At 45.1% G+C, this 20367-nt stretch overlaps 3 protein-coding genes, 1 long non-coding RNA gene and 1 pseudogene across 6 annotated transcripts; 2 read left to right on the top strand and 3 right to left on the bottom strand.

Annotated features, from left to right (window-relative positions):
* Positions 1 to 3129: 3129 nt before the first annotated feature.
* On the bottom strand, positions 3130 to 3872 carry LOC117193762. Its single transcript, XR_004474680.1, has 3 exons — positions 3439 to 3872; positions 3292 to 3386; positions 3130 to 3230 (listed from the first exon to the last, which is right to left on the bottom strand). It is a non-coding gene; the product is annotated as an uncharacterized LOC117193762 (long non-coding RNA).
* An 868-nt stretch (positions 3873 to 4740) lies between these two features.
* On the bottom strand, positions 4741 to 6815 carry LOC117193715 (annotated as a pseudogene).
* Positions 6816 to 8214: 1399 nt separating this feature from the next.
* On the top strand, positions 8215 to 11399 carry LOC117193672 (bcl-2-related ovarian killer protein homolog B-like). Its single transcript, XM_033398408.1, has 3 exons — positions 8215 to 8843; positions 10525 to 10665; positions 10728 to 11399. The coding sequence occupies exons 1-3, from the start codon at positions 8535 to 8537 to the stop codon at positions 11184 to 11186; spliced, it is 909 nt and encodes a 302-aa protein (XP_033254299.1). The 5' UTR covers positions 8215 to 8534; the 3' UTR covers positions 11187 to 11399.
* A 3931-nt stretch (positions 11400 to 15330) lies between these two features.
* On the top strand, positions 15331 to 17312 carry LOC117193239 (zinc finger CCHC domain-containing protein 8 homolog). Its single transcript, XM_033397986.1, has 4 exons — positions 15331 to 15558; positions 15619 to 16308; positions 16363 to 16482; positions 16539 to 17312. Exons 1-4 carry the CDS (start codon positions 15382 to 15384, stop codon positions 17220 to 17222), a joined length of 1671 nt encoding a protein of 556 aa, XP_033253877.1. The 5' UTR covers positions 15331 to 15381; the 3' UTR covers positions 17223 to 17312.
* LOC108160287 (small integral membrane protein 14) lies at positions 17313 to 19205 on the bottom strand. Of its 3 annotated transcripts, none has more exons than XM_017294176.2 (4): positions 19101 to 19205; positions 17998 to 18131; positions 17896 to 17941; positions 17313 to 17830 (listed from the first exon to the last, which is right to left on the bottom strand). In XM_017294176.2, exons 2-4 carry the CDS (start codon positions 18067 to 18069, stop codon positions 17613 to 17615), a joined length of 336 nt encoding a protein of 111 aa, XP_017149665.2. In that variant the 5' UTR covers positions 18070 to 18131; positions 19101 to 19205; the 3' UTR covers positions 17313 to 17612. The 3 variants fall into 3 exon arrangements, with proteins under 3 accessions (XP_017149665.2, XP_017149667.2, XP_017149666.2); XM_017294178.2 differs by lacking the exon at positions 19101 to 19205 and adding an exon at positions 18290 to 18470; XM_017294177.2 differs by lacking the exon at positions 19101 to 19205 and adding an exon at positions 18210 to 18302.
* Positions 19206 to 20367: the final 1162 nt, after the last annotated feature.

The following is a 20367-nucleotide window of genomic DNA, read 5'->3' as shown; positions in this document are numbered from 1 at the left end:
TACGAGAAGCAAATTTAACGATAGGGCTGAGCAAATCTAATTTTTGCTATAAAAACATTAAATACCTGGGATTTATAATGGGAGGAGGAGCGCTGAAGATGGATCCGGATCGTGTGTCGGCCATTTTGCGCATTCCCGAGCCGCGATCTGTTCGAGAATTGCGTAGTTTCCTGGGAACTGCGGGCTGGTACCGGCGCTTTATGAAAAACTATGCTGAGATGGCCGGTCCGCTCACAGACGCCCTGAAAAAGTCGGGAAATGGAAAGTTTAAATTGACGGAGGAGGCAAAACGAGCCATGGGGGAGCTAAAAGCTGCACTCACCTCGGCACCAGTCCTGGTACACGCGGATTTCAAGCGGCACTTCTACATACAGTGCGATGCCTCACATTATGGAGTAGGAGCCGTACTCTTCCAAAGGGATGACGAGCAGAACGAGAGGCCCATAGCGTTTTTCTCTGCCAAACTGAGTTGCCACCAAAAAAACTACTCGGTGACAGAGAAAGAGTGTCTGGCAGCCCTCATGGCGATCCTTAAGTTCCGTCCGTACGTAGAGCTTATGCCGTTTACAGTCATAACTGACCACGCCAGTCTCAAATGGCTCATGACCATGAAGAACCTGGATGGTCGCTTAGCTCGTTGGTCCCTTCAACTGCAGGCCTTCGATTTCGGCATAGAACACCGGAAAGGAGCGGACAATGTAGTGGCAGATACATTGTCACGCAGTATTGAAGAGCTGGAAGTGGATCCGAGTAGTATCCTGGGTTTTGAAACGGTGGAGTTTGAATCTGGAGAATATCAGGAGTTAAGGAAGGAAATAACAGAGAACCAAGACCGCTTACCTGATCTCCAGATTGTTGACGGCATGATATTCAAGCGCATGCGCTTTGAACGATTGGATGATCAACTGGAGGGCGCCGTCTGGAAATTGTGGGTTCCGAGTTCGCTGACGGCCGCGTTGATAGACAAAGCACATTCGGAAGAGAAGACAGCGCACGGAGGAATCGCGAAAACCTTGCACTTATTGCGTAGGCAGTTTTACTGGCCGAACATGGCGATAGAGGTGCGGGATTATATCCGACGGTGCACCGTGTGCAAGGAGTCAAAAGCGCCGAATTATCGGATGCAGGTCGGGATGGGGCAAGAAGTGGTCACTGAGCGCCCGTTCCAAAAACTTTATATTGATTTTTTGGGCAAATATCCGCGGTCAAAGAACGGTCAGGCGTGGATATTTATTGTAGTTGACCAGTTCTCTAAGTTCACATTCCTAAAGACCATGACCAAGGCCACAGCAAAGGAAGTTGTAAGATTCCTCGTTCACGAGGTGTTTTACAAGTTTGGAGTGCCGGAGATGATTCACTCGGACAATGGGGCTCAGTTCGTCTCGAAAACTTTTAAGGAGATGACCGATGCATTCGGAGTCACTCATATGAGGACGCCAGTGTATTCTCCGCAGAGTAACGCAGCCGAACGCGTGAATCGCACAGTACTCAGCGCGATTCGGGCGTATCTGGAAGACGATCACCGGGACTGGGATGTGCATCTGCCGGAGATAGAACTGGCTATTAGGAACTCGGTTCACGAGGCAACAGGCGTAACACCATTCTTTGCAGTCTTCGGGCAGCAAATGTATTTGCATGGGTCATGCTACAAGCTGGCAAAGCGACTGCGGTCAATCGGCGAGCATGACATATCGCTGCTGGAGGGTCAGGACAAGCGACAACTCATCCAAGAGAGGATTCGCGATAGTTTACATCAGGCATACGAGCGTAGTAGGGTAAGATACAACCAGCGAGCTCGGGTGTTTTACGCGAGGCCGGGACAAGAGGTATTCCGCCGAAATTTTGTCCTTAGTGACTTCGGAAAAGGCTTTAATGCCAAGTTCGCGCGCAAATTCATCCGATGCCGGGTAGTGAAGCCAGTAGGAGAGAACGCGTATGCTCTGGAGGACCTTAACGGCCGTCCCATAGGAGTGTACCACGCCAAAGACCTGAGAATGTAGTGAGGTGTGGGTGTGGCCTACGTTGGGCGCGGCAGAAGAATGCAGGGCACGCCGGCGTGTGCTCAATAGTGTTCCGGAATCCGGTGGGCATGCCCACGCGTATGTTGTCCCTCCTGGGACTGACGACATACTCGTGGTGGTGTTCCAATCCCACCTGAACGATAGGTGGCCAGGGCTTAGGGCGACGCGCCATCTAGCGGAAGTCCAGGGAGTCCAGGGACGCACACGTATACACGGACCTATATAAATTTATGGCTGACCGGCCACGGCCAGCGATCGCCCACGTCGTTTGAACTTAAAGAAAAAAAACATAATCCGCACCCCAAATACCGTTCCACATTAAATGTTATTTTGATCCGTGTGTTGTCCTTTATTTAGTAATTAGTATAAGCTTAAACCGTTTAACTTAAAATCTTGGCCATTGAAAAAAAATATGTAAAAACACCAACACCTTTCACGAACCTAAATCTGCGATCAGCTGTTCAGTGCCAGAAGATTAACCCTTAGTGGGTGACCCATCAGTCCCCCGTATTTGGTCGAGCGATTTGTGGAAAAATATTGTTTATTGTTTATGTCCCGGGGACCCTTAACAAGAGCTCTTGGTAGGTTAAGTCTCCGTAGGGGCCCGAGTTAAATTAACTCCCGTAAAACTGGATCCACTCATCTACACATATTCCATTACGTATGGGTGAGGGTATCCCTGTTGGTTGAACGAAATTTCAGCAGTTATTTCCTTGTTTGCCTTTGTGTCGAACGTTTTGGTGTTTCTTAGTGTTTAGTGATAATTTTGAGTATAGCTATTTATTAATGAGAAAGATGAAATTGTCAATTTACGATTATTAAAGCTTGGATATATATTGAAGCATGATGCATTAAATTTAAAATAGAGGGAGGACGCGTGGCGTAAGCCATGGATTAGGCCAGCCGTTACCGTTCCAGCAGAGGGTGGCCAAAATGAACGGTGTGTTTGGTCACAGGTAGGGCGGGCGCGCGAAGTGATAACACCCAAGCTTCACCCACTTGATAGCCGTCTGTTTATGATTTTCTTTGTTGTTGTTAGGTTGTTGTTGGTTTTGATGTCCCGAGAAGTAGTGTGTCTCCTTTTTTGTCTACATTTGGCGGGCAAGGGGAACTACCCAGCCCTGGGGTCGACAGCTAGCCGGCAATGCCCTCTGGGAAACAAGCCAAGTGTAACAGCACTCATTATGATATGATATAATTACGGTCGATCTGAACAGGAATAAAAATATTAGCCCATCCTCAGAGCTAACAGTCTTTATACTTGACGCACTTCCAGCAGCATTCGGGGTATTTCATCTCCGTATCTATGCCATCAGTTTCGCACTCAGCGAAAGTGGCTGGCTCTTGGCAGCTGGAAGGATGAGACTGATGTTCGGTAATCGAACTGAACCAGAAATACAATTGCGGGAATACTTACTAAATAGGCTGAGCTGTTGGCCTATTGTTATATAAAATACAAGTAAGAATTCCACAATAAGCTCTCGGCTTCATCGTAAAACCCACCGCTACAGTGCCATTAGGAGCTAGGTTTTTATCTTCATAATGGCATATTGTTCTATCTGAAGAATAGTCATACGATTTATCAGTCCAAGTTCTCCAATATCCTCGATTAGAATAATAATCCGTATAAATCCATTCCCTGTTTATCCTGAGGGTTTCAATCCTATCTCTGGCATCATGGTAAGTTACCAAGGTATTCACGACCGAAACGTCCACCAAAAGAATGAAGAGGTTCTTAAGGATACTCATTATTAGGCTCCTCTTTTACTCAATGAAAAGGCCTTTAGCTGAGACTGCCTTTTATAGAACAAAATGGCAAATAAATTCTGCAGCTAGAATTGGGAGACCACTTGCGACTGCCATGAAAACTAAGGCTTAGCCTGCTCAACATGCTGCAATTATAACGAATTGAATAGAATAAATATATTTCCTGAGAAATGTAAGCGGATGCCCTTCTTTTGGCAGTTACATGATCCGTCAAATTCCAACTTATAATCGCTAGCGAAATGCAATTCCGTCGATCACATACATGAACATATATAAATTGTTTTTATTAGAAGACGTGAAATGAAATATAGTTCTGGTGCTCTGGTGATCAGCTGCTTGGAATGCCGGCCCTTGCCAGCATGAACTACCGATAATGTATACACATCAATCCTCTGAAATATAATTTGTGGCAGTTCCTGTTGAACTATCCTGTCCTCTGCAGCTCTAGTTCTGCATAGAGGTGAAAAAGGGGGAGAATACTAAATGGAAAATGTCTTTGGCAATGCTTAAATGTCTTTTGACTGCAAAATCTGCTTTTATTTTCCGTATAGAGCTAGAGATACGCTGGCCAGACGAATCGCGAGGATTTAATAATGTTCTGATCAGTATTCATAACAAATTCATTTCAAATGAAAATATCCAAAGCCTCCTGTAGTAAAATACCAAATTGGTTGTATTTAAAACTTTTTGTTAATCATTTCATAAAAAGAAATGTGTCCGATACAATTTTCGTCTGTCCATTTGTGCATATTCTGCCTCCTGTTTTTGGTAAGTACCAGGGGTTGCTGTTATCATTCCACCATGCAACCTGACACTGCCCAGCTGAAGGAATCCCAATTCCAGATGATCCACAAGATGATCCGCTCTACATGGAGCTCACGGAGCCCATTGAATGTAATGTTTCCAAGATAATAGATTCTAGACAGCGGCACCGAGTGAGCGCTCAATAGCATATAATATCGATGCTCTTCGGAGCATTCACGATTTATTGAGTTATTTATACATATTCAACTACAAGTACGCTAAAAGTAGAAGAGGGGAGGGGCGAAACAAGCTTAATTGGTAATTTTGCCATTCTTCAAAAAGTTTTCATCATCTACGATCGTATAGCGGTTGGTGCGATATGTGTCCAATTCGAAGATGTACTTCTTACCGCAGTCCTTCTTAAGAATAACAGGCTTGATATTATCTATGCCTGCCATACGAGCCAGCTCGTTGTAGTAGTCAAACTGAAAATAAAGGCCAAAAACAAGTCAATAGCGGCAGGAAGGAGGATCTTATGTGTCAGCCAATGCCCACCTGCGATTGTAAACGCCACAGTCCCACCGCTGCCCAATCTCCTTCTCCAGCTCGGCGATCATCTGCTCGCGCGGCGGCAACTCGCGCTGGCCCGTAAAGAACTTCAGCGTGAAGCGGACTTGCATGTCGAATATGTGTGTGGGTATCACATTGAAAGGCAGCCCGATGAAGGCCATCGTCGGATTGTTGATGTTGATGCAGTGCTTCCATAGGGGCTGCACAAAGTTGTCTATCACCTGAATGCCAACGTCCGTGCTGGGCAGGGGAATGTGTATTTGTAGCCGGTGCAGAACATCACATGGTCGAACGACTCGCTGCTGCCGTCCTTAAAAAGGGCACCATTCTTAGTGAAGCGCTCCACATCCGTTTTCTGCGTCACATTTCCCATGAAGGCTGTGTTCGGCGTAGTGGCTAGGTAGTGGCTCAAGTAGACATGCTTGGCTTCCACGCGGACATGATTTGTGATGTCCATGCCACTGGCACCGGCGCCAATGATTAGCACCTTATCGTCTGCAACGATGCAAGGAGAGAATTCAAGTTATATGATATGATATGATATGATATACACTCGTTTTATATGTATGTATAGCTCGCTGTCTTGCTATCAGTCGCATCCACTAAATTAACACGTGCATCGGACTAGGGCTACCCACAGAAACGCAAAACACTCATTATGTCACACACTTGACAACGGCGATGGCGATTCCCGTCAACCACAGTCCGAGCCGAGACGAGCCGAGCCGAGCAGAGCCTTATCATTATCTCCTCTTTAGTCGAGAGTGCCCCGTATTATTTATGAAGGGAAGACAGAAGTGGGACTCTGCCCAGACCAGACCAGGCCAGACTGTTGTTGTTGAGTTGTTGTAGTTGCGAACAAAACAAAGTATTTTGCGTCTCCAGATTTAGCATTGAGTGCTGTGTTGGCGAATCTAAGAATCGCTCTTACCCTTAAACTTGTCCGCCGTGCGATACAGGTGACTGTGCATCAGCTTGCCCTCGTACAGATCCATTCCCTCGGGCATATCTGGCTCCGTGTAGTGGCCGTTGCAGACATAGACAAAGTCGTAGTAGACCGGATCGCAGGTGTTGGTGTTGTGGTCCCAGATATAGACCTGCGGGTAAACAAGAAAAGTCCCCAAATATCAATAAAGTTCAGTAGGGTGGCCTTCATTGCAGTAGGGTGGGCTATGCGAACGAAAACAAATCCGAATGCTGATGGGATGTAATGAAGGAGTCCTCGATATCGTTGTCGTACGCATAGTCAGGATACCCCATCACTTCCTTCGGCAGGTTTGTCCTAAAAACGAGTAGAGTTTAGCATTTATCTTCATATGTACATATCTCTGTCCGAAAGTCCTATCAACCTACCGCAGTCCCTCGTACATACTGCTGTGAACCTCGTCGTAGTCATTCTTTGGCATTTCCTCGGAGAATATCCAGGTGCCGCCGATCTCCCTGCCCCTTTCATAGGCCACCACCTCCAGTCCCGCCTCCAAAGAGTTTTTCAAGGCGCACAGACCCGCAGTGCCGGCTGAAATTTGGTCGAAATTGAAAACGATTCAGTTTGCACAGATTGAGCATTGGCTTTTACCTCCTATTACACAAACGCGACGTTTCTGGTCCACGGGGTTCGGGTTTTTGATCATTTTGACGAGCAGTGTTTCTCTCTAAAAGGTTAAACAAATTCCTGAAATAGTCAAGTTTTAATTCCAGCACGTCTGGCTCTGCGTCTCACCATTGACTAACTGAGGGGCTCGTGCTTTCACAGATAGTATAGAGCTGGAGAGGCACTGTCCTATGGCTGTGCCCTGCACATTGTCGGCGAGTCGAATTGCTTGATTTTGTGAGAGATTTGGCCGGCAGCTGATAAGGCATAGGCATTTATATTGTGGTGCTCTGCATACTATGATACTATAGGGGATTGCGCGAGGCGCCAACAAACCGCTTCGTTGTGAAAGTAATCAGTATCAGTCGCTGTTGTCAATGACATAACAACGACGGCGACGTCGGCGTCGACATCGGTGTTTCTGTAAGTATGTCTGTATGTATGTATGTAAGTATGTATGTCTATGACGAACATCTGCCTGATGAGGCGAACCTAATCACGATTCTCGGCGGACAAACAACGTTTCTGCGTGAAGACGCGCTGATAAGACCATCGATTGAGATTTGGAGAAGACCCCAAGTAATTTTTATTGCTTTGATAATAGATAAGATTGGTGGTCGTCACTATGGGGTGGTGGAAACTGAACTCCCAGCATAATCATGCATTGACAGCTGTTTTTGATAATTAAGATTATGCTTTGTGGTAAAGGACTTTCTATGGTCCGACTCTGATCACGTTTTCAGATAATCACCATGCAAAACATTTAGAAGTACCTTTGAACTTGAAAATTGGAAAAAATTCTAGGTAATTAACATATGTATGCGTTAATTATTGCTACATTGTTCAAAGTTTTTATTTTAATCTGGCGGCAAGGCTGTTTTCAACTGGAGCAAGAGCAGTTTTCCTGTGAATGTCAAAAGTGATATCGATAGCCACGATCATTTTAAAGTTTCCGCAAAATTCAACAATCCGCTGTGCGTTTTTACCCTATTTTCATTTCATACGCATAATTTTTGTATGCTCAGCTCTCTAGCTTTCAGTATGATTGCTATTTATGTGTTATCACAAAAACTTGATCTTTTTGCTCAACTCAAACTTTAATTTATCAACAATCCAATAAAAGGCAGTATTTAAAATTACCCAATCTTAAAGAAAATTCATTAACCGGATATAATTATCAAAATCGAGGAATATGATTGCCGATCATGCATAGAGAACGATTAACCCACTGGCGACCAGTGGGTATTAAAATACTCTCCACGAAAATTATGAAGATTGAAGAATTTTAACGTAGTTCAGGTGCAAGATATCGTAGTTTCTTTGTAAATAAAGAGAAGGGATAGGCTGGATTTACAAGAATAATTTACACATAGTATTATTTTCAGCGGTGTAACTCAAGTTGTTCACCCTTTTAAATAGAGGGGGCTAAGTGGGCTAAGTTCGTTTTATTCATCGGTATATGATGGGGATCGAAATCGAACCCCACCAACAACAAGTGGTTTTCCTCAGCGTGTCTCATTCGTGTTTGCTGCTCTCCGCTTTGAGCTTCACTTTATTGCCGACTTTTATTTTGTTTCGTCGTTTTATCAGAGCGCTCGATCCCGACCACCTCCAAAAAAGTGCAAAACGAGAGCTGAGCTGAGTTGAGCTTGGGGGCTGCATGCAAGGCGACAGACGAGACGTCTACTCGTAAAATCTACAATTTCAAAATTACACAACTTACATGAAGGAGAAGCAGCGATAGAAGGGAAGGCATAGAGTGGCATAGCAGCAGCATCAGCATCAGAAGCAGCCTCCGCTGCAACAATAGCCCAAAGTCTAGCATCGCCCGCGAGCACTAGATGCCATCGACCATGGCCCCCACTACCAGTCCAACCGCCCCGAAGCTGGCCAAGTTCATGTCCTCATCCCTGGACCTGGAGATCTACACGGCGAATCGACGCAGCACGATTGCCACGGCGGCCAGTGACTGGAAGGCACTGCGCAGCAGCCCTTCCAACGGACGATCTCTTCATGCCGGGGGCGGGCACGGTCTCGGACTCGGACCAGGCCTCTCCTCGATTACCCGGGCCGCATCCACATCATCACTAGCCAGCAGCACACGCACCATGACCAACGATCAGGAGTACAAAATGGAAATTATTAATCAGGTGAGCATCATCGAAAACAAAAACTGGAAAGCTGAAAAACTCTAACCAAGTCGAGTCAAAAGCTGTTCAAACAAATTGCCGTACTTCGTGGATGTCAGTAGATATTTTGAAATTAATTTACGAGCAGTGGAGACAACAGATCTACAAACAGCAGTTCATATTTGCATTGCCAAAATGTTTGCCAAATTACCTAATTCGGGGATTTGCTGTGGAGCGCCCAATGGTAGAAGCCGTATACGAGTAGGTCGCCGCTGTCTTGGTTTAATTGATAACGTACTCGTAATAATTTTATCTCCGACTGATAAAATATGATCTAATGCAGGCAAAGGTATTCTAAAACATTTACTCAACCTCCGTGAGGTGGACTGAAATGTAAAATATTTATTTATTTGCCTTTCATTTGGATGCAGCGGAAGTTTACCCGGAATGCCTAGGCGCCCCATCAAGAAATGCAGTTGATAGATAGCATATCAGGGAAGTTCCTATTACATAGTTCTAGTTATAGGTTTCCTTGTCGACACCACAAATGGGACCAGAAGGCCCGCAGATTATTGTAAACAGTTTGGTTTTTCCAACAGCACAGATGCTCCCTCACAAAGCATTAAACAAGTATTCCAAATAAACTCCGAGTACATAACATATCACCCGAAAGCCCACACCAATGGGAATTCATCGAACCGAACTGAAGTCATCCGAATTGTATGTTAATTGGTGTTTGGTGTTTGGCCGGGGCCAAATCAGATGGTTGCTGCTGATGGTTGGACGCACAGGTGCAGCGCCATAAACAAGATGATGGATTTATTAGTGTGGTAGGTGAGTGAGTGATTAAACTGTTAGGAGGCTGGCAGGCTAGGCCGTTGAGGAGGGGTGCCTCTCAATGGACTTGTCAAGCGTCAGAAGGTCAGGCATTGGGCATTTGTGCGAGATCTCTTTGGCTGGCCATGTCACAAGTCAAGTTGGCGCCAAAGAAATCAATTGCTGAATCGTTGGCTTGCCATAAGCCGTTGGCGTGACAAAAGGTATTTGTGCGACAGAAATCGAGCGAGAAACCCGAGCTGCCGACAATAGCGATCACCGTGACATTGTGCATTACTAAATTGATTGGAATTATAGAGTGCACATACTCGGGAAACAGAACACTCCCTATCGGCGGAACACAGAATACATTGTAGAACCATAGGAGAGGGTGCGAGTGAACCCGTTATCTGTTGGTATCCGTTGCTGTAAGAGATTATTGCATCTCGTAGATTGCTTCAATTTAGCCGTCCTCTGCGGCACTCTCTTCCCAGTGCACGTGCTGATCGTTTCTTTTCTCTTGTTTAAAACATTTATCATTGTTTATTATCACCTCTGTACTGCTCTGTATTCCGCCGCAAATTGGCTGCAGTTGACTGACTCTGGAAGAGGTGTGAATGAAATTGAACAGGTGTCCCTCAGCCAAGGGGCAATAAGATACGAAAGCCATGAGAAACCATCCCTTGCAAGCGAATATTTCGCTGTAAATTGTACAAATGTAGAAATGATTGGCGGCGCCGAAAGTATTGCTTCAACAAGATCTATGTTAGCCGGAAATGTTTACGCATTCAATTGATCGTATGCCCGGCGGATGGGGCAATGATCAAAGCAAGACAATTGATTTGATTTTAATTGAACTTTTGGCATTTGCTATCGAATGTTTCAGGGCAAGTGTCTCTGTGGCCAGTATATTAGAGCGCGGCTACGACGGGCCGGCGTCCTCAATCGGAAGGTGATACAAAGACTGCGAAACATACTGGAACCCTCTTCCCATGTGGTCTACGAAGTGTTTCCCGCCCTCAACAGCGTGAGTACTAGCAGGCCCACCTATTCTCTGCGTAAATCAACCAATTTTTAATCTATCCACAGATGGGCGAGGAACTGGAGCGAATGCACCCGCGTGTCTACACAAACATATCCAGGCAGCTATCGAGAGCTCCGTTTGGTGAGCTGGAGGACGGTGATATGGTCCCCATGCTGCTCAATTTGGTGGCCAAGGATCTCTTCCGGTCGAGCATTACCTGGGGCAAGATCATCTCAATATTTTCGGTCTGTGGCGGCTTTGCCATCGACTGTGTGCGCCAGGGCCACTACGACTACTTGCAATGCCTTGTGGATGGCCTGGCCGAAATAATTGAGGACGATCTGGTGTACTGGCTGATAGACAATGGCGGATGGCTCGGACTTCAGCAGCACATACGTCCTCGCGTGGGGGAATTCACATTTCTGGGCTGGCTGACACTGTTTGTGACTATTTCGGCGGGAGCCTATATGGTATCTAATGTATGCAAACGCATTGGCTGTCAATTGTATTCTTTGTTGTTTTAGTTCGGGACGATTCGTCTTAGATTTATACTCGTAACACCTAACATTTAGTCATTGAGACTTTCCAATCATTCCTCTATGGCATACAGAGTCGTCTTGTAATAGTTTTTTAAGCAATTTTGTTTTATGTATAATATTCATCTTAATAATTGTTATATTGTTTTCTTCTTTTTGTACATAGTGCTAGGCGCAATAAAGCGAATTTTAAAGGTGATATTTTTATTGTGCCGAAAATATCCATGGGTAGATTTGTGGGATATAGTACATACATATGTAAATATATAGATTAACGGAACCACCAAGCTCAAATTTTGTGTTGTTTTGTTGCTCTCGGACTACAAAGGCGTTCCTTTACCATTTGAAAATGTGTGTAACCTGAAACAACCATGATTAATTATTGGATTAATTTGTAAGCATGGAACTATTCAACTACATGTAAAAAGCAAGATTCTGATTTTTTCCGCTTCTCAGCACTTTGGTTGAATGAGGTAATATAAATAAAGGTATATTAAACAGCATATGGCATAGGAACTTCCATAGGCAGGTTTTATTAAAATGTATTATTTATTCCTCTGGATTGTCGCTCAAAGTTAACACCTGTTTAAATACAGAGGGCTTAAGTGGGTTAAGTTGGTTTTTTCATCGGTATATTTACGGCATATTTTAAAACTGAGACGGTATATTTTGGTTCATCGGCCATCACACCAAGGTGACCGTTTACGGTATTTTTAATACTTTTTGGTATTTTTTGAGGTCAAAATTGAACCGACGGTATATTTACGGTATATACGGTATATATTTAATGGTATATTTTGTCAATTTCATCAATCTATTAATTTTCATTTTCAACGTTATATTGAAATCCAATAAAAGCAATTATTTAAATTAAGCTACTCAAGTAGAAAAATGATTCATGAATCGTGTTCGGAGCAGAACCCAGCCGATTAGCTGCTTGCCAAATAGCACCTAATTCTTGGCCCTCAGCCGCTTATTTTGTTTGTTACTTATGTCTATGTCACTCATTTGTTTGTTAAAGCTTTGCGCTTGCTTGCCCTGCTAAACGCTCTCTGCCAGCTCGCTCTTCGCTATCTCCGCTTTGCGTCTGCCTACCGACGTCGGCCGAGCGAAGCTGCGCTTAGCGATCGGAGCGGCAATGTAAAGGGCAGGCAAGCCACACTTGCAATTTGGATGTCACGCATTAAAGAACATATCGTAATTTTATTTCTGCGCCGAGTTTTATTTAATTCGAAATAATTAGACGGCCGATTGGGGATAAAAAACATTATCTCCACATAAAATTTGGTGACCCCGACGTGATCTCTGAGTTGCAGTGTCAATTAATAATCATTCGCGATCGACATTCGTTAGCCCTAGCAAATTTTCGGCGGTTAAGCACAATTCGGTGCTAAAACACACTTACATACACCTACATACACGCATTGCTGGCTATTAATTTCTCTGTCGCGACAATTCGGTCAGTGCAGTGCGGTAGGCAGTGCAGCGAACTCACTAATACACACAAGCGGAGTACAAAGCGGAATCGGACAGCTCGCACAGCCGCACAGCTAAAGGCATTAGCTGTAATCCCTTTGCTTTCGGTTCCCACGTTTATACGTATACAGGGTGTCTTTTTCGGTCGTGCTGAGTGACTCTTTTAAAACCTCAACATGGCAGCACCTGAGCCTACCAATGTCGCGAACGCAGCAATGCCGAGTGATGTAGATTTCTACAAGCACAAGGCCGAGTCCATCGCGCGCCAACTAAAGGCCATGGATCGCTTTCTCACCAAGGAAGAGCTTGCCGAGTTAGATGAGGCAGAACTTCAAGCTCGCTTAGAGCAAATCGAGCGAATGAATGCGGATTTCGATGCCGCTCAAACGAGCCTTGAAAGGCTGGATTTCCTAATTTTGTCGCTAATGTTGCGATTCGATAATAAACTGTTACATTTTCAGGCACACGTCAAGGCTATTTTCGGGCTGCAAGGGGTGGAGAAGGGCTCAGCTATCGGGTTGCGCGCGCTCAGCGACAAAATCAACTCGCACTTGCGTGCACTTCAGACCTTGGCGACCCCGCAGGAGATTTCGGATGGGTTGCTGATCTTCATCATAGGTACGAAACTGGACCACAAAACAAAGGAGAAATGGGAAGAGAACTTGCCGACGTCAGGATTGCCTCGGTGGTCAAGCATGGCCTCATTTTTGGAAGCGAGATGTCGGATGCTGGAGAATTCGGGATCAGCCATGGCAACAAGTCCTAGTCAACAGGTGGGAGAAGACAATCCTGTCACCCTTATCACCTCCAGTAACGACCATCCTAACCCCATATGTAACCATTGCAATTCCTCCGAGCATTACATATCTAGATGTCAGGCATTCCTGAATCTCTCTGCGTTTGAACGATACAAAGAAGCAAAGAAGAGCCGCTTGTGTTTGAACTGCCTCAACAAAGGCCATGAATTGCAGAGGTGCAGGTCAGGACTTTGCAGGCATTGCCAGGCCAAACATCACACGCTACTCCACATTCCATCGGGAACTGGTGCTTCATCTTCCTCTTCACCGGCCGAGGAATCGATCCAGCAAGAGGCCGCGACTGTGCTTCTAGCAAGCGGGTGTTCTAGCCCTCCCCCCTCGATCCAGAAATCTCAGCCTAACCAGAACGTGTTGCTACCTACTGCCCTCGTCCATGTAACAGATCGTTATGGAGCACTTATCCCATGTCGTGCCATTTTGGATTCTGCATCACAGGCAAACTTTGTAACATCTAGACTTGCTGATCAGTTGCAGTTGGATCATCGCTCGTCTTATGTTCACATCTCTGGAATCGGAGATTCCATTCTACCTTCGAGCAAGTCTGTACATATAGTTGTACAATCCCAGGACGCAAGCTATCGAGCTTCCTTCGCTGCAATTGTCACCAACTCAATTACGGAAATGCAGCCTAACTTCGGCGTAGACGCAAAGGATTGGCCAATGCCGAATAATCTAAAACTAGCTGATCCTAATTTCTCCAAGCCCCAACGTATCGATCTGTTGATAGGTTCTGGTTTGTTCTTCGATTTAATGTGCGTCGGACAGATTCGACTATCAGCCCAATTGCCAACATTGCAGGAGACTAAACTTGGTTGGATAGTATCAGGAAGCATTGATAGCTCGGAGAATAAGCGTGCAGCTTTAGCCGCTTTTGAAAATTCCTCGTGCATCTCTATTGACGATTTTCGACCCACAACGCTGGAGTACCAAAACTTAGAGCAGCAATGCAGGAAGCAGCTGCTCGAGTGCCAGGTGCAAGTGGAAAAACTGCGATCGGAGAATCAGGAACTGCAGCGCGAACTTTTCCATATATTAAAAACCTACATATCCACGCTAAATGAAATTCAACTTTCAACAATTTCTACATTGCCAAATTTCCTGCCATTCTATGCAATTACAGAGGTTCCCGATGATCAAGACGTAATCACGACAAGCCGCCTTCGTAAAGAAGCGCCGATTGCTGCGTTCGACGATCATCCCAGCGTAGCCGCCAGCTGCGCCCAAGCAAGCATCTTCAAGAGGGCCGTTGGAAAAATAGCGGTTCTGCTCCTTCAGGATGGATCTGTTGAAAGCCTTTGCCTTCCAACGGGGGGTGAATGTTCGGAGCAGAACCCAGCCGATTAGCTGCTTGCCAAATAGCACCTAATTCTTGGCCCTCAGCCGCTTATTTTGTTTGTTACTTATGTCTATGTCACTCATTTGTTTGTTAAAGCTTTGCGCTTGCTTGCCCTGCTAAACGCTCTCTGCCAGCTCGCTCTTCGCTATCTCCGCTTTGCGTCTGCCTACCGACGTCGGCCGAGCGAAACTGCGCTTAGCGATCGGAGCGGCAATGTAAAGGGCAGGCAAGCCACACTTGCAATTTGGATGTCACGCATTAAAGAACATATCGTAATTTTATTTCTGCGCCGAGTTTTATTTAATTCGAAATAATTAGTCGGCCGATTGGGGATAAAAAACATTATCTCCACAAATCGTATAAAACTATGTGGGCATGGCTAAATGTTTTAAATAGCTGAGAATATTCCACGGAAGATCAAAAATGAGGAATATATAAAACATAACTTGAATTCGTCAGTATATTTTCGGTATATTTTTAAAATGAGACAGTATATTTCGGTGTATTTCTGAGGGTCGGACGGTATGACAATAAAATTAACAGTTTAAAAGAAATGGACGATTCTGTTATAGTGCTCGACGATACGCAGCCCAGCGGGGAAATCATAGAAGTAGACGTGGAAGATGGCGAGTTGGACGATTCAGAAATTGTGGTTGTGGCCGCGGCGGACACAAGCCCCTCCACCGATAAGTTACCAACAACAGATGACAATCCGAGTCTACGAACTCAGGTATATATTTGTGTGTATATTCTGAGTGTTATAGTAAATTATAAACCCATTTCCTTCCAGGAGAACAACCAAAACGAGGCGGATGGCTTGGTGTTCGAAGTAAAGTTTTGCAACAAGGAGCACTTTGCCAGTCTTCACCACAAAATGTTGGATGTATTGGGAGCTGGTTTTGCGGGCCGTCACCTAGATTACAGGACAAACGCAGAAGAGCTGGTAATAGGCGCTTACGACGGAGGCGTTAAGAAACCGCAATCGCCTTCATCTCCGGATCTGGACACTTCAAATGTCTTTATGATCGACACATCGCCTGCTCCGAAGCTGATGGTCTCGCAGGTACCTTCTTACAAGCGCTCGAATACAGATGTACTCGACGAAGACACTGAAGCACGAAAGAAACTGAAGGCCGAGGCGGTAAACAAGTGTATCCGACCCAAAAACCAGGTGGCATGCTTTAACTGTGGCGAAACGGGCCATTCGCTGCGAGAGTGCCCACAGCAACGCAACAATGTGAATATTCAACGGGCCCGCAAGAAGATCAGCTATCGCATGGAACGCTACCATGTGGACCTTGAACAGAGGTTTGGACACCTTCGACCCGGGAAAATCAGCACTAATACCCGCCATGCAATGGGCTACAACCGCAACGAGTTGCCTTTCATGTTCTATCGGCTGCGCGTTCTGGGATACCCGCCAGCCTGGCTCGAGGATGCCAAGATGCAGAGTTCCGGCATTTCGATCTTCAATGCAGATGTGAGTACTTCTTATGCCAGCCGAAGAGATTAAACATTAATGCTATTCCCCTAGGGTACAGAGGTGTCGAAATCAGATGACGAAGAAGGGGTAGCGAATACCTTTAAATATGATCTTAACAAAATTGTGGAATTCCCGGGATTCAATGTGGAACCCGGTGGCAGATTCTTCGATGTAAATATAATCAAATTAATTAAAATGTTAAATCTAACCAGCAACCACCCTTAAAGGACTTTCAACATCACAATGTGCCGCCCTTCCAGATGAGCCAGCTAAAGGAAAACTTTATTAAATCCCTGGGGGAGAATATAAGCAAAGGCTACAGACGCAAGAAGCTGTTGGACCTGCCAGCTCCGCATGACTCGAGTCCTACTGCGACCGATAAAACCAACTTCGTCGAGTATGACATGGATGTGGAGGAAGCAGAAGCAGAGGAATCAGGCCATCCTCCACTACCAGCCTCTGAACCCAACAGCATAAGTCTACCTCCACCCCCACCGCCGCTGCAAGAGAAAAAGGAAGCACGCTCCCAATCACCATCAATAGAAGTCTTGAAGGCGCAGCAGGAGAAACTGCTGTTGCAGTTGGAGAGCAACACCTCGTTGGACACAAGCAGTATAACAGCGGACGAATCCATATCTCAGACAACATTGACGCAAACACAGTCGGCGCCCACGACGCCTAGCGGGACAAGAGACTTGGCCTCACGGCAGTTCAAGGCTACCTTCGAGGGGACGCCCATCCTCAAGTTCTCCGAGTTCAACCAGCTGCCAGTCGACAGTAACTTCAGGGTGGGCGTGAGCCATGTCATCCACTTTGATAATCTGCCCGATTCGACGGGCAAGTACGAGCAAATGAAGGACCTGCTGAAGAACGTGCGGGAAAAGATGGTGCAACTGCAGAACGAGGATTAATACATACATCCCAACAAATTTTTCATATTTAAATGCCCGTAGTGTTTAAGTTTTTAACAATTTAGTTTGCCAATACACGAGTCAATGTAATTTCGTTTCAGAATTTGTGTATTTCTGTGTGGGTGTATGTTTGTGTCTGTGTGCACGTCTGCGATGTTTCACTAGTTCAGAAAATTCGTGTGGGTTTATTTAATTGATCTAATCTTTGTCTGATCCCATTAATCCCATACTAGGCCAAACAATCGAAGGGATGTTACGTTTGCATGGATCTCCCTCTCTGGGGGGATACCTGTTCTTGAATCTTGTGTGTTGTGTTATTTGTCTAACTGCTCGTAATGATAAAACCAAAAAAAATGCAAATTGCTTAGGTGTTCAGCAGCGTTCCGGCTTCTAGTTGATAGCCGGTGGCGGCGGCTGCGGTGGGGGAGGTGCCCCATCCTGGTTGTTGTCGCGACGAGTGTTCTTGGTGTTGCTCCTCAGACCAAGACGGCTCCAGGTACTCGGATTCACAACGACCAAGAACATGGCCAGTAACATGAAGACCATACCGACGAAGAAGCCGTTGCCATCATCGTTCTCCGATCCAGTCCGCTGCAAGCGTCCGCTTACTGCAATTGAGAAGAATGAGAAGGTCAGAGACCGCTTGTGGAATTGCTATGACGGAGCTACTCACCATCGATGCACTCGGTGTCTGTGCATGTGTTCTGATTTTGACGAATCTACCACAAAGGATCATATCAAAATGGGAGCCCGGTGTGGGAGAAAGTCAACTTACAAAGTTTATAAGACGCTGCATGGCGAATTCGTGCAACCAAACGCACTCGCAGCCATCGAAATCGTCAGACATGATAGACGGATTGGTACTGGCTTATTGCGGAAACTACAAGTCGAACTTAAGCTGGAATTGCACTGAAAAGATCCGAAGAAAGAATGGAAAAGATGCGTGTCAGCTGCAGTTTTTGTAGAGTTATTGCCAGGCCGACTGACGTGTCTTTTCAATAGCGCCGCACACAGATGACAATAGCTCGAATACAGAAATACAGAGAGTTGTTTAAAACAGAACGTACTCAGTTGCGACTAATTTATTTGCCAGAACGTATTCGAGTGGCTATGGACGACGAACGAAGCGTTACTCTTCACGCGACCACGATTTTATATGGCACTACTAGAATTTACGAATGTGGAGGCGTACACAAATTTACGTTTGTGGACTGTAGCGGAGACTATTTGATAAATTTGAATTTTAATGAAATTTCGATTGAATCAATGTCGCAGAATGTATCACAGCCTCAAATGGTTCAGTGACAGAGAATTCAAATTTCTAGGAAAAAAGAGATCTCATTGTAGTCCAGGAACAGCTCTTTGATTTGATATCAAATTAACATGCAAATTCTTCGGAACGTATTGCAACTTTACGAAAGATTGTGGTCGAGAGTATACAAAATTCTACACCAATAATATTCGCTTTAATGCACACACCACACACACATGCACATGTTATGGACTGTATTGTGTATAATGTATGTATGTATGCGTGCAATGGAATCAGCTTCAAAGTAAAATATAATCGCATAAGAAGAATGAACGACAACTTTTAATTATTGCAAGAACACAACAAGCGCAAAGCTTATCAGTAATAAGTTCTCATTCTCATTTCGTCTCGAACTTCCTGCTGACTTTAAACACTTTATAAAAAGTAAACACAACTTTCCCATAAAATGCAGTTGCGTTGTTTTTGTCCAACTCCATCTTCCAATGGGGATACATGCAGCGCCGTAAACAAATGCCAGCGCACCTGTTTGATGGAGTTCCATCGATTTCACTTTTTGGTTGTGCCACAAACATAATTTAGTTTATGTAATGCTATGAATATTTTACCTGCACCCGAGGACTCTATTTACACTTTATTTATTTTCTTAGCTGGAATGCAGATTAATGGACCCTCAGAAATACTCCAAAATATACTGTCTCATTTTAAAAATATACCGTAAATATACTGACAAATTAATGTTCTTGTCGGGTCAAGCAGCTTAAATATTTTAAATTATTGCCAGTGGTGCGGCCCAAAGGAAATGCATTTTGTTGTTGTCGTTTCCAATGCCCCCACTGCAAAGATCATTTGCTACCGCATATGCGCATGCAGCGGAATTCTTTCGTGTCCTTATGTCGCAATCTCTCGGACTCGGCTTAACAGCGTCCCCGAGCAGCTCTAACGCTCTCGGGCTATCATACGCTCTCGCTCGCGTCTAAGCTTGCTGCATAGGGCCCGGCAATTTGGCCCGTCAGCCCTTGCATGGGCAGTCTTGAGCTAATCGTCGCAGCTATTAGACTAACATCCTCGCATCAATCGTTCGCCCCAATCATCCCCATATGTACATACGCGATAAGTTGGTTTACATATGCAAATAAATTGTGAATTATAAACAGCCTCTCGACTTTCATTAACTTCAAATTGCAACAGTTGTTAAAAACGCTTAATAGCTTAACATTTGGTGACCCCGACGTGATTGTGCAATAAATAATCCATCAGTGCAATCACAAACTAATATAGCATTCAAAGATCTTAACTAATTGCCATCTCAACCAGTGTCATCGACCACATAAGTGATCCATACATATATACACCGGCCTCCCCTGCATATTCGGTAGTGCACGGAGCTGTTGGCTTGCGCTTCTCTTTTCGGTCATCTTCCCGCAAGAAACGTTTCTTACACCGGTCGCCTTTGTATATACAGTTCGTACATATGTAGCTGTTCGCTTGCTGGGCTCGGTTCTTGTCGTCTATTGCTCGTGTTACTCTTTGCGATCATCTTCCCGCTAGAGACGTTGGTCTTTCTGCTAACGCTGCCGCTACCATGGAAATTAATGCTGCTAACGAAATTCCAATGACCAGTGAGCAAAACAGGGTGTCTTTTTTGAAGCTTAAGTCAACGGAATTATGCGAGAAAATGAAAAGGTTAGCTACCGCTTGGCAGAATGAGTCGTCAGACTGTGACTACTACATGCTCGTGGTAAAGCAAGAGCAAGTCGAGAAGTTGATCAGCAAATTTGAGATGTTTCACGGCGAGCTTGAGGAATTGGATCGAAGCGAAATTCACAGTGGTTTGTGTGACATTTTTGAGTCACTTGCAAGCTCGCTGAAGGC

This window comes from Drosophila miranda (assembly GCF_003369915.1).
Source record: "Drosophila miranda strain MSH22 chromosome Y unlocalized genomic scaffold, D.miranda_PacBio2.1 Contig_Y2_pilon, whole genome shotgun sequence".
NCBI lineage: Eukaryota > Metazoa > Arthropoda > Insecta > Diptera > Drosophilidae > Drosophila > Drosophila miranda.
The sequence above is the reverse complement of the archived record's forward strand: the minus strand, read 5'-3'. Positions and strand labels throughout refer to the sequence as shown.